Source organism: Aptenodytes patagonicus, chromosome 3 (genome assembly GCF_965638725.1).
Source record: "Aptenodytes patagonicus chromosome 3, bAptPat1.pri.cur, whole genome shotgun sequence".
In the NCBI taxonomy this organism is placed as follows: Eukaryota; Metazoa; Chordata; class Aves; order Sphenisciformes; family Spheniscidae; genus Aptenodytes; species Aptenodytes patagonicus.
The window spans coordinates 54,767,861-54,783,200 of NC_134951.1; the positions used below are offsets into that span (position 1 = coordinate 54,767,861).

General features: G+C 42.6%; 1 protein-coding gene and 1 long non-coding RNA gene across 2 annotated transcripts in view; one reads left to right on the forward strand and one right to left on the reverse strand.

The window, feature by feature from the left end:
• Positions 1-287: 287 nt before the first annotated feature.
• Positions 288-1,522, reverse strand: LOC143158032 (uncharacterized). The gene is made up of 2 exons (XR_012994896.1): positions 1,374-1,522; positions 288-813 (listed from the first exon to the last, which is right to left on the reverse strand). It is a non-coding gene; the product is annotated as an uncharacterized LOC143158032 (long non-coding RNA).
• Positions 1,523-1,974: 452 nt separating this feature from the next.
• Positions 1,975-15,340, forward strand: part of SLC16A10 (solute carrier family 16 member 10) — a 77,584-nt gene continuing 64,218 nt past the window's right edge. The window contains exon 1 of the mRNA XM_076333429.1: positions 1,975-2,341. Coding sequence (XP_076189544.1) covers positions 1,975-2,341 — 367 coding nt within the window. The remainder of the gene's footprint in view (positions 2,342-15,340) is intronic.

A 15,340-nucleotide genomic window follows, 5' to 3' on the forward strand; every position in this document is an offset into this window, starting at 1 on the left:
ATGCAGCAAGATTAGCACATCTATACAATGCACTTCATTATTATCATAAATGTATTTGTAAACTTTTTTGAAAAAATTAACTTATTTTAAAACAAATTGGAGGACACTAAACATGCAAAATTAAAAATCCAAAGGTCAAGTAATTTCAAAAGCCAAGCATTCTTAAAGCTGACACCCATTCAATGTGCATTATTACACAGGTTTTCATTACGACATTATATGGTTTTCTTTCTTTAGCTACTACTTTTCATGTGGAGAGTGACTGAGTAATTTGTGCTGAACAAGTCATGGTCTTAAGAATCTGTGCTTTATTTTGGACTAAGTTTTTTTTCCCCATGTGGCCATTGGTAGGTAGGCAGGAGAAGGTGATTCACGGTCAAAAAAGGAGGAAGAGCCTTTAACAGGCAGGCATGGGAGTTGGATGACGCAACAGATAAAGCAGTAGCAGCCCAGGTTCTGACGGAAGAAGTGGGGATAGCGTACGAATGCAAGAAGCTGCTTTGAGCCCTCCAGGTCTCATGGGGAAGGACGAAGTATCCAGATTGAATCTGCTGATTTTCTTTCAAGAAGCTCTTCTTCCTCATCAGGCCCAAACTGCTTAAAGCATAAGTAGTTGCCGAACACATAAACACATGTGCAGTTGAGAGTTTGGAAGCAGGATCACCAGTCAAAAAGCTTGTCGCTTAACACTCAAGACCTCAGCTTTCCCTATCCTCTCACTTTGCTGGCTCCGGGGAGGAAAGGTCAACAGTTGATGCCTCCGTGCAAGTGGGAAACATTTCATGAGGTGTGCAAGTGCAGTATTTTCTCTTCCTTTGTAAAAAAAAAAAAAAAAAAAAGACAACCGGAGAGAAAGGGTTTCACCACGGTCACCGCTGGCAAAGTGCTAAGGGTGGAGAGCTGTCCCGGAGAGCTGCTCCCTGAGGACAGCGGATGCCCCGAGGGCCCTGGAGCAGGGCGCCTCCGTACCGGGGCTGATAGCCCAGAGCCCGGGCCCTCCCCTCGAGAGGGAGGGTGGGCGGTGGAGAGCTCCCCGGGGGCCAGCGAGCACCGGGGCAGGGCCGAGCAACGGCCGTGAGGGGAGACCAACGGCTGTCAACGCACGCGGGGGCGGGGGAGGGGGAGGGCCGGAGCGGCGCCCCTCGCTTAGAGCTTCGGGGTGGTTTTTCTATATTTGGTTGTTGTTAGCAAACCGCCGGGGAGCGAGTTTCAGACTTTTCCCTCAGTTCACGGCTGCCCAGAAAGGGTAGCCGCAGCGGGACACCGCGGGGTGTAACTGCCCTGTCTCATGGGGAGCTAACTCGGTCTGGGAGCGGGGCCAGGGGCTTGTTTACCGCTCTCCCCCCTTCCCCGCCGAGGGCAGCGTGCGGTACCTGTGTGCGGACTTGAGGCGCTCGCCTCCCACCCAGCGGGAGCGGCGGCGGCGGCCGTTGACTGTCGACTTCCAGGCCCGCGCCCCCCGCCCTTCCCCTCCCCGAGCGGCGGCGGCGAGGGGCCGCGGCACGAGCGCTTCTCCCCGCCGCTGACACGCCGCGGCCGCGGCCGCGGCCCCGCCCCCCCCGCTGAAGCGGCAGAGAGGAGGGCGGGGGGGGGTGGGGTGGAGCGGAGCGTGGCTTCACCTCCCTTCCCTTGCCCCCCCTGCCTCCCTTCCCTCAGCCAATCGGCGCGGAGGAAAGCCCTCGTGCCGTTGACGCCCCCACGGGAGCCCCCCTTTTAAAATAAAGCGGCGGCGGCGGGTCACCCCTCTGTACGCGGCGCGGCGGGAAGAGCGGGGCGGCCTCGCGCGCGCACACACGCAGTCAGTCAGTCAGTCAGTCGGACGGACAGACAGACAGACAGACAGAGCGCCGCAGGATGCCGGCAGCTCCCGCGGCGAGGGGCTGAGGCGGGCGGGGGCCGAGAGGTCGCGAGGAGGAGGAAGGCGGGAGCGGCGCGCGGGGACGGTCTGGTGCGCGGTCCGCGGCGCGGCTGAGGATGGCGCCGGTGAGCGAGCAGCTGGCGCCGCAGGGCGCGGGGGACCCCGCCGCCGCCCCCCTGCCCGACCCGCCGGCGGTGGCGGCGGTGGAGCCGCGGCGGGAGAACGGCGGCGAGTGGTGCCCCGGCAGCGGCAGCCCGGCCGCGCCGAGCGGCGAGAGCGGGGCCCAGCCTCGGGCGGCGACGGAGGCCCCCGGGAGCGCGGCGCCTGAGCCCCCCGAGGGCGGCTGGGGCTGGGTGGTGATGCTGGCCGCCATGTGGTGCAACGGCGCCGTCTTCGGCATCCAGAACTCGTGCGGGGTCCTCTTCGTCTCCATGCTCCAGCTCTTCGGCGGCGAGGAGGACAAGCAGCTGGCGTTCAAAACAGGTGAAGGGCGGCGAGGGAAGGGGTCGGGGTGGCTTCCAGCCCTTTCCGCTTCGGGCCTTCCCGCCCCTGGCGGGGAAGGTGACCCGGCCGGTAGCTCTCGCTGCCAGCGGTGCAGCCGCTCCGGCTGTCAGCGTCCGTGCCCCGCAGGGCTCTCGGGGCCCGCCTGCGGCGTGGCCGGGGGGCGGCTGCTGCCCGTCCCGCCTCTCTGTCCGCAGGCCGAGAGACCCCCTCGGGGCGGGCGGGAGGGCCGGGCCGGAGCCTGCCTCGCCGCAAGCAAGTGGGGCTGGGCTGAGGGACTCGGAAATACTCGTTTCATCGAGGCGAAGAGAAGCTCCTCTCTCCTCCCTGCGAGGGTTTGCGCTCACAGCCGTGCCCCGGAGGCTGGGCTTGGGGCAGCACGCGCCTGGGACATCGCGGGGGGAAGCTGCAGGGGAAGAAGCAGGTGTACTCCGACTCCTTCCACAGCAGTATTTTTAGGTATGTGTCATCGTGCATTGTGGGAAAAATGCATGCTCCCGGTCCCAGAAAGTTTTATTCCCCCGACCCCGTTAGCCTAATGGTTAGTCTAAATGATTAATTAACAGTGGGGTACAGCGGCACTTAAAATATATCAAGAATGGGCTTAACAGTTGTCAAAACCAGCATTTCGATGTGCAGATTTACTGCTGTAACCAATATCCCAAAACTCACCAGTAAAGTTAATGATGTTTACTAAAGACATAACAGTACTATCACAATCAAATCTTCACTCTGCCATTACTAATTAAACCATTCTAGACACATAAGTACCAATTAATTCAAAGATGAGCATATATTCTATTTTATTTTATGCAAGTTCTCTTCGAAAAGCGTCTTGTGCTTTGACTTTGTAAGTTGAGGAAATGCAGTCTTTGGCTCTCGCAGTAATAACGAATTAATAATTATTATTTATTATAGTAAAATAAAGTTGGCTTATTTAAAAGGTAGCTTACATAGTAAAATATTAAAATGAAATATTAAAAAAACAAACATTGTCTTCTATTTTTTTGTTCCTTACTAAAAAAAGGAGTTCCAGCTACATTGCCCTGGAAAGGTGTAAACCTTCTAGGAAACTTTATCAGTACAGAGTGGTGTTACAGCCCTTTAAAAGAGTTTTGAAATTTGTCTTCCTTAATATCAGGATAAGTGGGCCTAAAGTTGAGATGTAGGAGACAAAGAAGCTAATTTTCCTCCCTTGACTTAATAACAATATTTTTGTCTGAAGCAGAAAACCAGGGCAGGTGTTTAGACTGAAGTAAGAAAGCTGGAAAGCTGTGGTGGAGCATTAAGTGATGTGCTCTCCAGCATTTGAACTGTTTGTGGTGATGTACAATGTGTATTGCTCAGTGTTCTTGAGCTAGAAGGATGGGAAGCTATGTATGTCTATGCATCAGTTGTGGCAGTGCCTGCTTCACAGAAGCATACCCAGAAGCAGGTGCCTAGGCTCCTCAGCACGTACAGGAGAAGAATGAGGTTGTTCAGAGGAGGTGCTGTGAACATTTGCATACTGACCTGGGAGCCACTGGCCAGTCAGAAATGCAGAAACACATGGGTGGTTGATACCCTGTCTGTTCATGGTACAGAGGTGTAGTTGCTTTTTCTGAGGATCCTGGTTCTCTAGTAACGATCTCCCAAAATAGTCTTCTTGTACTTTAAAAAAAAAAAAAAAAAAAAAAATTGACTTTTAGGTAATAGTGCAAGTAGTCAAAATAATCAACAAGAGGAGGATTGAAATTATTATGTCTTCCAGAAGAGTAATTGTACCACTGGTGTTTAAGTGAGGTGAGATTGCAGGTGTGCTCCACCCATGTTTTTTTGAAAATTTGCCCAACTGCAGAAAAGAGCGAGGAAAAAAATGGAACCTGGCTTTAGAGCCTAGTTTTGCATCCTGCTTAGAAGAGCAGGAAGAGTTCCGAGTCCTGGATGCAGCCAGCACCTCCTGCATCACTTCTTTTTTTATTTAAAAAAAAAAAAGCTACAGCTGCATTTTGTTTTGCTCTGTCAGATGTGCTCTGGTTTGGGTAATGCAGGAGACACTCATTTTGCTTTTTTAAATCCAAATGGGTTTAAGTTGGGGGAAATAGCATGAGATAGCTGCCTTGACTTAGATGACTTGTGTGCATGTGAAGGAGGAGGACTGCAAATACAAAAGTGCTTCCTGTAAATAGCCGAACGGCAGATAAAAAGGTGTCCTTCCTTTTAATACCTGAAAGTACCCTAATGAATCTGGGCACCATAAAGACTAAACAGAAGCTGTCAAACAGGACTTTTTGTTCCTTAATGTTGAACTTCATCACCTAGAAACTGTTTGTCTGCTATTTTTTTATCTTGTTGAAGATAGGACCAAGAGTGAACTAAACAAATTCTGATACAGTATTTAGCTTGCCATAAAGGGGAGCTATGATCAGAAATGGCAAACTGCACTTAGTGTAGCTCTTAATGAACACTGGATTAGCTGGCGTGCTGTAGAAAGAAAAAGAACGACTAATGGGATAAAGTCAGTATGATTCTAGTGTTAGAGAAAACCCTAGCCTGATCATTGTATTGATTATAGTACTTAATCTAGTTAGTCTCTTGTGTTCGGACTCAAAACTGGCAGTGGAGACTCAAAACTGGCAACTCAAAACTGGCAGTGGAGACTGAGTTTGAGTCAGGTTTAATGAATTTGAAAACTGGGATTTGTAATAAAAGTTTTCTTGCTGTGTGGTTTTGCTTTGGAATATGAAGTTTAATACTCTAATCCTTCTGAAAAAAATTATTTCTTTAAAATCTGAAATGCTGATTTTTTGAGAGGCATGAATATTCCAGGTAATCTCTCCTGGGACCCCAGGTGTCTGTGGAATCTTGCAGTTGATCCAGAGTACCACAGAATTCAACTTCTTTTAACTACAAGATTACTTAGCTGTTGTCAGAAGTTTTTGTGTGCCTGCTCTTTTGGAACCAGCCAGTAGTTGTCTCTTACCTGGTGTTCTCCTCAAAAAGAGGAATTAAGTAGACTACATGCTATTTTTGTTATCTCTTAATAATGGATGCCTATCTCTATGTTAGGCAAAATGGGAGGGAATTAAGTAATCATAGTATGTGCTATTTTTGTTATTTTTGGTAGATGGATATTTATCAGTATGAAAGGCAAAGTGGGAGGAGGCAGAAGGGAGGAGGGTGTAGTCAAGAAGTGACTCTGCCTTGCAGATAAGGAAGGAACCAAAAGTACAGGCAAGGCAGCGAGGCTGTCTCCAGAATGCAGCATCAGCACTAGATAAGTAAGATGAATAACTATAATTAACACCATTGCAGGATTTAGGAGTGTTAATGGAAAAACTTGTGCTGTGGGTTATAGAGGGTTCACAAATTTCTTCAAGGGGCATTAATTATAATTCATATTTTTTACGAAAAATTTTGAACATTACTAGTATGGGATATTTTAGTATTCATATTAGTAAAAAGCTAATTTCTTTGCTTATGTAGTGCACTATATAAGCACTTCCATTGTTTCTTTGTGTAGCCAGTTTCTTTGTTCAAAAGCTAATTGATGCACAACTACAGAAGAGGAAAAGCCCCCAGTGTAAGTATAAAACTTCTAGAAAGATGTGCCTGAAGTCTCAGGAAACTACTCCGTTCATTGTTTATAGTTCATTGTGCCTGAGGAACAAGTTGGGTGGAAAAACACAATGGCAATGAAATATGGGAGGCTCTTAGTCCTTGGAAACAGGGCAAACCTAGTAGGTCTCTAGCGTTCAAACGCAGCTGTAGCCTGATCATCCTTGAAGGGGCCAGTCCAGTTTCTGGCAGGAAAAGCACTTGGTTCCTCTCCCTGTTGGCGTTGGCACAAAGGGTTGTGGAGCACTGAGCCAGCCCCTGTGTTACCTTGGTTAGAGATCTGGCATGCGAGCCCCATCTAGTCCTGTGTTGTGCTCTCTTGATAGATGCCACTGCTATATAGGTTTTTGTGTGTGTATGTACACAACCTGTTTTCAAAAGGCAAATAAATACTAAGATACTAGTGGCAATAGAGAAAAATACTGGGTTTTATTAAAAAAGGTAGATAAAAATACTAGTTCTACTAGTTTAATTACTCCTCTTTCTATGATTTACAGTGCTGGTTCTGTAAGGCCACTGGGTTATTCTCTGTATGTTTGTTCATCTTCACTTGTACAAATAGCTCTGCACAGTGCGTATGTACTGTTATTACTGTTCTGCATGCTCATGTTTGTTTTGTGTTAGCAAGTGTTATTAGAAGACAGTGCATCAGCTGGCCTGAACTGGTTATCCATGAGCTTGTATGTTACCTACCTTGGTTTGACTTTGTAAGGTGCAGCCTTTGGCGATGTGTCTGGATATCAGAATGATTGGTGGTTCGTTGAGCTGGCTTAACACCATCAGCACCATCGGGACTCTTGGAGCTGGATTGCTGCGGGTACGGTAGGGCAGGGAGGAGAATCCTGCCTTTGCTGTCATATCCAGGGCATAACTCAGATACTGGGAAAATGATGTTGGATGACTATGGAGATCTACAAGTGTTGAGAACAAGTGAACCGCTACCATATACGGTAACTTAATTTTGTTGAGCAGGGCTGGCTTTTTAATTTAACGGGGCGGTTTGAAGTTGAAGTTTTTCCTTTACTCCTTCCTTGAACCTTTTGCTATCTTCTTGAGCTTTGCTTCAGCGATAAAAACACTATCGGCAGTTTTATCATTCAAGACCTTGTTCTGTAACTGTCCTTCAGAACCACACTTTCATCTCTAATTCTATGGGATGTGGCTTCCAGTACATTGGGAAGCTTGGCAAGCTGGAACTATGTCACATGGTTTATGAGAGAGCAGTGGACTTCTTAAAAAGAGAGAGAAAAAGATATTTCAATCAAATTTGGAACACCGAAGTTATCAGAGCACAGAACTGTAATTTGTGTGAGGTACAAGAAAGCACACTACTGTGTAACAGTTTGGTCAATAAGGATTACATTGCAATGAAGGATGTAGTTCCACAAATCTTGGACCAATGGTTATTGGTGCTGCTGTAGTCTGCCTTCCTTCCCATGTTTGGGTGGCCATTGAAACCAGTGCAGGGAACCAGCAACGGGAGCAGATTGGCTGAAAACCAACCTGATACAAAAGTAACAATTCATTTTATTCAGCTACAGTCATGTTTTTGTACTCTTTTGACCTGGCTTTGTGGTTATAAATGTGTATGTAAATGAAGGCTCTGGAGTAGTTGAAATTGTGACTGGGTCAAACTGGAAAGTTGAAAGTAATTTCTGTAGTATGCTGTCCCATTTTAGGACAGAATAGTTAATACCGCTATTGTTTATGTATACACACATGCATATATATTTTTATGCCTCCAGCTCTGGAGCATTTCTCTTGTACTCTTGATAACTAGTTTGCAGACTGATTAGCCTTGTGCCTGCTAGTTAGGTTGTCTTTTTGTGTTTTTCCTCTTGTTGGAATTCACATTGGTTAGATTTCTTCCTGTTCCAACTGCAGATTTAACTTGCAACAAGTTGTTTTATTAGGGAGAATAATCTTCCTAAGGTGTCTGAAAGCTAGTTACCAGTTTATTTTTTGGGCTTCTTTAGAGGCAATACTTTAATTTCACAGGGATGAAACATCACTATAAAATTCTAAAGATGGCTGCCTATTGCCACCACTCTGCATTAAATGCATGTGTCTCAAGTTACGAGCTTTTGTGTGCTGCCTTTCAGACAAAACTGTATCCTCTAAAATCTCCTTCAACCAAACCCACCTAAATACTAAGTTTTTACTGTACTTTATTCACGACGTGAAAAGTTGGATGAAAGCGAAATGTTATTGAATGTCCCGCAGAGTAATTTGCTGTTAGTGTAACCTTATCAGTAAAGATGAAGTTCTCTTAAAGCTATTACATTGTTACAACGCTAAAAAGCTAGATGTAGTTAGTGCCTCCCTGTAGCTATGCTAATCTGGTTACATGCATCAAAGTAATGAAAGAGCTCTGAAAAATGAGGTTAAAATAGTTTAAAACATCTTTAAAAGAATTAAGTGAATGTGTTAATGAAGCTTTATTTTTGGCTTATTTTTTATTCATAAGAGAAAGGCCTTGTTTGATGGTTCTTAAGATAGTGTTAAAACTGACTATTTTCCAGTCTCATCCTTAAGTGGCAATGTCTAAAGGGTATATGTAAAATCTTTTAATTGACCGCTCTCATTTCTAATCCAAGTAAGCAGCAGTATCATGTGGTTAGACTGTTCTGCAGATGGATAAAGACTCAAACGTGGTTTGATTTCCAACTAGCAGAAGAAACTTTTTTGTCATTCATTTTGAAGATACTTTATCTAGATGGCTTGCTGGTCTGTCTTCTGCCATTTTGCTTTCAGACAAAGTGGCCTGGGACTGGTGTGTGTGTGTGTGTATATATTTTCATGTGTGTGTCTCCTTATGTCTTTTCCTTGGATAAATCTTTCAAGTCTTAACAGTTTTGTTCCATGTGGAACATTTTCCATACTATCAGTTAATGTCATTTCTTTGTCATTGTCTCTGGTGCTTCTATAACCTTCTGTAATATGGAAAAGAAAGGTACTGTGTGTCATATTCCAAATGAGGCTCTGCTGTTTTATAGCATGACATGATGTACTACGATGACATTGTGCATCTTGTTTGCATTATTTACATAACCTAATGTTTTTCTTGCTGCTTTTTATTAATACCTGCATTCAGTGGAGTTTAGTCGACTTTGAAGTTTTCCAGTGTGCCTTGCTCTCCTTACTCTTCAGCTTTTTGTTTAATTGGTCCCTGTAGTCTGTTCAGTGTCGTCTTACTCATCCATTTTGGCTACTGTTCTTTGAGGTTCCTTAAATCCCTTCCTGATTTTTTAGTTAGCCTAAATAACTGCTGTCTAAAGATGAAGTTAGCAAAATGTATATGTTTATTAATAGACCCTCTTAGACTTAGTGAGATGTACCAGTGCTTAGTGCTGTTTACCTATCCATAAAGATGATTTCATCTTAACTTAGTCTGCTTTGCCTCCAGACACTTTAAGTTTCCTGATAATATTCTGTCTCTTTTCTCATGGTTTGATTTCTTTAGCCTCTTGAGAGGTGTGTTGTTAAAGGCCAACTTGAAGTCTAAATGTTATCGGTCTCTTCCTTTTATTCAGTTACTAGTTTTGCATGAAGAAATGTAGTGGACTGTTCTCAAACTGTTAAAGCATAATTTGTCTGTTTATTCTTTTAGCCAGTTTGAGTTAATTTGGTAACTAGATACTAACAAAATGTTTAAGGTTGTAGCCTCTCTGCCTGGAGCAACATCTACTAGAGCGGGCTGCTGAGGACCTTGCCCGGTTGGGTTTTGACCATCTCCAAGGATGGAGACTCCACAACCTCTGTGGGTGATCTGTGCCAGTGTTCGACCACCCTCACAGTGAAAAAGATTTTTCTTACATTTAAATGGAATTTCCTGTGTTTCAATTTGTGCCCATTGCCTCTTGTCCTTCTGCTGAATACCACTGAGAAGAGTTTGGCTCAGTCTTTTTTTACTTCCTCTCCTTGGGTATTTATGCACACTTATAAGATTCACCCCTGAGCCTTTTCTTGAGCCTAAGCAACCCCACCTCTCTCAGCCTCTCATTGTATGTTGGATGCTCCAATTCCTTGAACAACTTTGCAGCCCTTTGTTGGGTTCACAGTAATAAGCAGACTACCTGCTCTTCCTTTAGCACAGTTGGGGGTTCAGACTATTGAAGCTTCAGGGTCTCGGAGAAGATAAAGTCAATCTTTCTTGTCATCTCCGATGCTGTGCAGTGTGCTGACCACCTCCCACATTTCCTTCACTTGGTAACACACATACTCCACCAGCACACACCTCCTGCAGGCAAGTAGTCTGGCTCCTGCTGCCCCAGTGAGGGGCCCCAGACCTGCTCAGATGGATCCTCCCTCAGGAGCACAGTCTAGGTCAGCACCTATGGTGTGACAGGGACAGTTGCTCCACTTGTTGCTGGGGACTGTGCCCTGTGGCACCACCACTGCTGAGCAAGCGTTTGCTGTTCTGAGAAGAGCTGCTGGCCCTCTTTGGTATGCCCTGCTGTTGGCTGACTGCTGTGCAAACTGCTGTGTCTGGCTGCCTCGGCTGTGCTGTCGGAGCTGTGCTCTAGGCCAGCCCCTTTCATAATGTGAGGGTTCAACAGTTGTATGAAATTTAGTATTTAATGTTTTCTAAATTTTATATAGATTTTATTTACTATTTGAAGAGCCACATGCAGATAATCAGAGGAACTGAGTGGCAGTTCAGGTTTAGCTGTAGAATTGTTATACACTTGGAAACTATCCTAATCTGTAGTTCAATTCCTCATTTCTAGATTTATGGATTACTTTATTAATACTTAAAACATTTGGGAATTGGTATAAGTATTTGATCAGTCACATGAAAGCATCTTTCGTTTGCTAAATGTTAAGAAAATTTTGTAATTGGAACTCTTGGTATTTTCTAGCCTTTTAGTTTTAAACAAAACTTGTGTTAAAAAACCCCCTTCAGTTTAGTTTTCAGAAATACCTATATAAATCTTAGTCTGGATTTTTAAGACAATTTTTTTCCAAAGCTTTATGTAATGTAACATCATAGGGAAGAGAAGGGTTTGTTGGTCTGAATTATGAATAAAAAGTTTTAATAGAATCCTACACCTCAAAGGTCATGCTTTGAAATGAGAGGAATATTCATAAAATTCTAACTTACATTGCTGTGTGTTGCTAAGGAAAATAAGGATTTTCAATAAACATTGATCTATCATGCTTAGCAAGTAATTGCCCAATTTGAAATTGCTTCTGCTCTGTGAACTACAAGGAGGGAGTTGTACTAATTACTTGCATTCAAGCTAATGTAGCACTGATAATATAACTCCTTTATTTTAGAATACCCATTGTGGCAGAAGGAATAATACAGGTTCTTTCATGTATCTTCCACAAATTTTTTAATCTTTTGTTTTGTGAACACACATGGTTAATGCGGCTGTAGTCTATTGCAGTTTAACCTTCAGCAAGTATGTACAGAAGGGATAATTCTAAGAAAACATTCCCTTGTGATCTTACATTACTGTTTTACTTCCAGAAATCTAATTTATTACAATAACAGCATCTCTGGTTTATATCCTGCCATTAATTTTCATGGGAGCTGGATAGGAATGACTTGTTCTAATAGCTAAGCCTTTTAGAAAGGATGGGACCAATTTAAAAATCATCAGCGTTAGTTCCCGCACACAGGAAGGGATTACTGGGATGTTGAGCCCAGCCTCTTGCTGTTATCAGCAGCATGTCTATAATCCCATGGAACTTGGTCTCCCTTAGGTGGTGGGGTTGTATTTGGACTGCAAGTTGTAAAGCAACTTTCTTGTTGCCTTTTTGCTGTAATAAGCAGAAGTAGTGAATTCTTTGGCTGTCTATCTTCTGCAGTGTGCTTTGTTCAGTAGCGCTGTACTTTATGTATATGTTCAAAGTACCTCAGAATAGTTTTTTCTTTTGCATTTTTTAAGAACGTGTATATGTGAGGAATAATAAGTAATAAATAATTTAAAACATGCTAGCTATTAATGTAATTCCCTTAATCTCTAACTATTGTCCTCTTGCAAATGACTTGTGAAATGGGCAGTAAGGATTGTCTTCTGGCTCATGGTCTGGGTTTTAGCCATTTTTTCAAGATGCTTCAATGATGTTCCAAATAGAAAATGCATTGGGTAAGTACACAAAAAACTTTCTAGTTCATGGTAAAGAAGTATGCTGATATCATAGTTGACAGGTTTTTAAAATATTTAATAATTTTAAGTCTTATCGATGCTGTAACTCTGAGCAAGGATAAAGCACTATGGTAGAATGTCCTAAATAAATTGTGGTCTTTAAGCTTCCTGCTTCTGCAGTCTAGAAGGAATCAACAGTCCTTTCTCTTGGAACAAAACACAGCTTTGATAATTGCAAGTTCATTATATGATGACTAGCAACAGTGTTCTTGTGTACCAGGTAAGAAAGCTGCTCTTTTGCAAAAAAAAAAAAGTCTTAACTACAACACCAAAAAGGGATTCTTCTAATTAGAATTAGTCCTAGTTTGGGCTCTTACTGTATTGGATTGAATGCTTAAGAGCCAAAGAATTCAAAAAGAAAAGAGATTGTTTGTATTCATTAAAAAGTGATCCTTAGTGAATGTTGAGATGTGCCTTATCTTTGAAGGCTTTTGTCTGTGCTGTCTCTGGTATTGGCACTCCAGAACCCACTGTTGTCCTTGGACTGACTATTGTGACTCTGTCCTGTTTACTGTCTATATCCAGGCATGTACTATCTGCATGTCTCAAGGAGCCTGCTTAGTTTGCTCTAGACTAGAGTCTGGATGGCAGCTAAGCAGTATACAGGATGAACAGCTAAACAACAAGGACACTGGTGTACAACAGAAACCAATTAGGTTTGCTCAAGGAGGCCTCTATCTCCTATCAAAAGAATCAGAAGTACTGAGTGTTCTTGGGCCACGGCTTACTTGGACAGTAACCTGATCCTGTGTTATAATTAAACATGCTGGAGAACGTGCTGGGATTGGAATAATCTCAATGGGTTACATAAGTGAGACTGAAAGCCTACTTACTGTCAGTTTGCTCCCTGTTTAGCGCGTACTATAGTAGTTTGAGTGGCTTGAACTGGTTGATGACATCAGCTGCTATATAATGCTGCTTATTTTTTTGAGAGGAAAGAAGGTGTGGTAATGGTGCTTTACCTAAAGATGCTATTAACCTCAAAGCAAGTGAGATTGAAATCGAGAACCTGAACTATGGTGCATATTTTGGACATGTGTCAGTGGTATGTGTCATGGTTCAGAGTAACAACCTTATCAGAAAGTCAATGTAGTGTTGCTAGATAACATTTTTTTCAAATCTTGAGTGTGCAATTTATATGATGACTTCTAGGTTCTCCTTCAATTAATTTGTGAAAATACTGCCTGTGGCCGCTTGAGTTCATTGGTTTAAGTTGTCACGTGTGTGACAAAACTGAAGGTATGTACTTTAAAGAAAGTCTTTATGGTTTTGGCAATAAAAGCAAATTTGAAATTGCCCTTTGCTCTTTTATACCTTCAAGTAATTTCCTACCTTTGAAATATATATGTAGCTTAGGCTCTTTAAAACCCAACACTGCATTCCAAACTTGAAAGAAATTACAACTCTCGACTTATAATTTCTGACACTGCTGGGTGCAGGCAGTGATCTAGAAAATTAAATCAACACTAGGAAGTTTTTTGGAAGCTTAAATAAAATGTGCAACCTTGAGATGTATTTTCTAATCCTATCAGAGTAACCCCATTTTTATAAATTGAAGCATGGAGCATTAACAGCTTTTTACACCTCTCTACATATCAAAATCTTTTGTTCATAGTGCAGCAGTTTAATGAACATTTAGTTTCATGCAGTGAAACTACTGACCCTTGAAGGTGTGTGTGGGGGGGACGGGGACAGAACTGGGTAGCTTAGTGGAAAGGCTGGAGTAGAACTGCACAAAATCGGTATGGACAACATTAGTCTTTGTATGCATAGTCAGAAGTTTAGTCAGCATGACCCAACTCTGGTGTTCTGGATTTTTATTGCTTTTTCAAATATTGGGCAAAGAAAATAGTATGTTGCATGCAATTCATGCTACCTCAGAGTTGTCAAACTAATCTGCCTATGTAAATATCTTCAAGAAGTATGACAAAATGCTTTTGTAAGCTTCTAATTTCAAATAGTGTTAATCCTGAAATCAACACTGTTTAGTGCATTTGTTTTTCAGACAGTATTAATCTTTTGTACATGTGGTATAATAAATTTAATTTACTATTAATGTATGTTATGATGCAAGTTCAGTCTCTATATCAAGGTCTGTGACAAAACAACTTTATACTGTATTATATTTTTTTAGCTGAACATGTATTACTTCAGCAACTGGTCAAAATATTTTTAAATATTTTGTAAATAATCTAACTGTATTTATTAAGGATAATTGTATTGGGAAATACAGGTAGGGACAGGCAGATACCCTACAAACTACTCTGCTGCTTGTTCTTTGGGATACAGTCATGGCTGCTTCTGAGCAACTGAGATTTCTTTCCTGTTTTATGAGGTATCCCACCTACCAGTCTTCTAGATGCATATTTTTCCGATCAGGGTAGGTAAGGGTGGTGCTATAAACAGTAAATTTAAAAGTCAGGTGAAAAATTGTATCATGTCTTTAAGTCTGCCTACAACTGGACCTGTGTGGTTGTTCTGGAGTTTCAAAAAAAAAAAAAAAAGGATGTAGATTCTTAATGTGAGAGCAGTCTTTTACATCCTTTTCATTCTGATCCTTAATTTGAAACCTACAAACTTAATGTCAAGATGTAAGTTTGCTGCAAGTTTTACATTGCCTTCTGAAGGTGGTAAATCTTAGCATTTCTCACAGCTTTTTGTTTATAAGCAGTGTGGATTCTGTGGAAACTTTGAGTGCTAGTTCTTTAGGATAGGAAGTCAGCCTGAGAGATTGCTGGTCAGTGTTTACTGTGCAGAAGATGTTGGTATTACATACAGTATTCTTAGAATGGAAGGGCTTTCATTGTTTTTGTCAAGACATTGTTTTAAAAACAAGGTTAGAGCTCTGCTTTTCTTGAGCTTTTGCAGAGCTCTGTAGAGCACTGCATGACCTGTTCTGTAATTCCTCTTCAACATACTTATTTCTGCTTTTCTGGAAGAGAACAATTTCTGTGACTGAGATACCACAGCTTGGGCATAATGGCTTAAAACCTGGTCACTGGTTTTGTTTTGTGTGTTAAACTAAAATCTGAAATAGAGGAGGCTCAATGGACTTTAACAGATAATTAAGAGTGGTCATATTTAGCCTTAGAAATGGCTAGTAACAGTAATGTGGACAAGGTGGCTAGTTTGCGCATTTCTGGCTGGTGTGATTGTAGCTGATCAGTAGATTTACTGGATCTTCTCAGAAATTAAGTAAATCATGCTTTTTTTTTTCTTTTAAGAC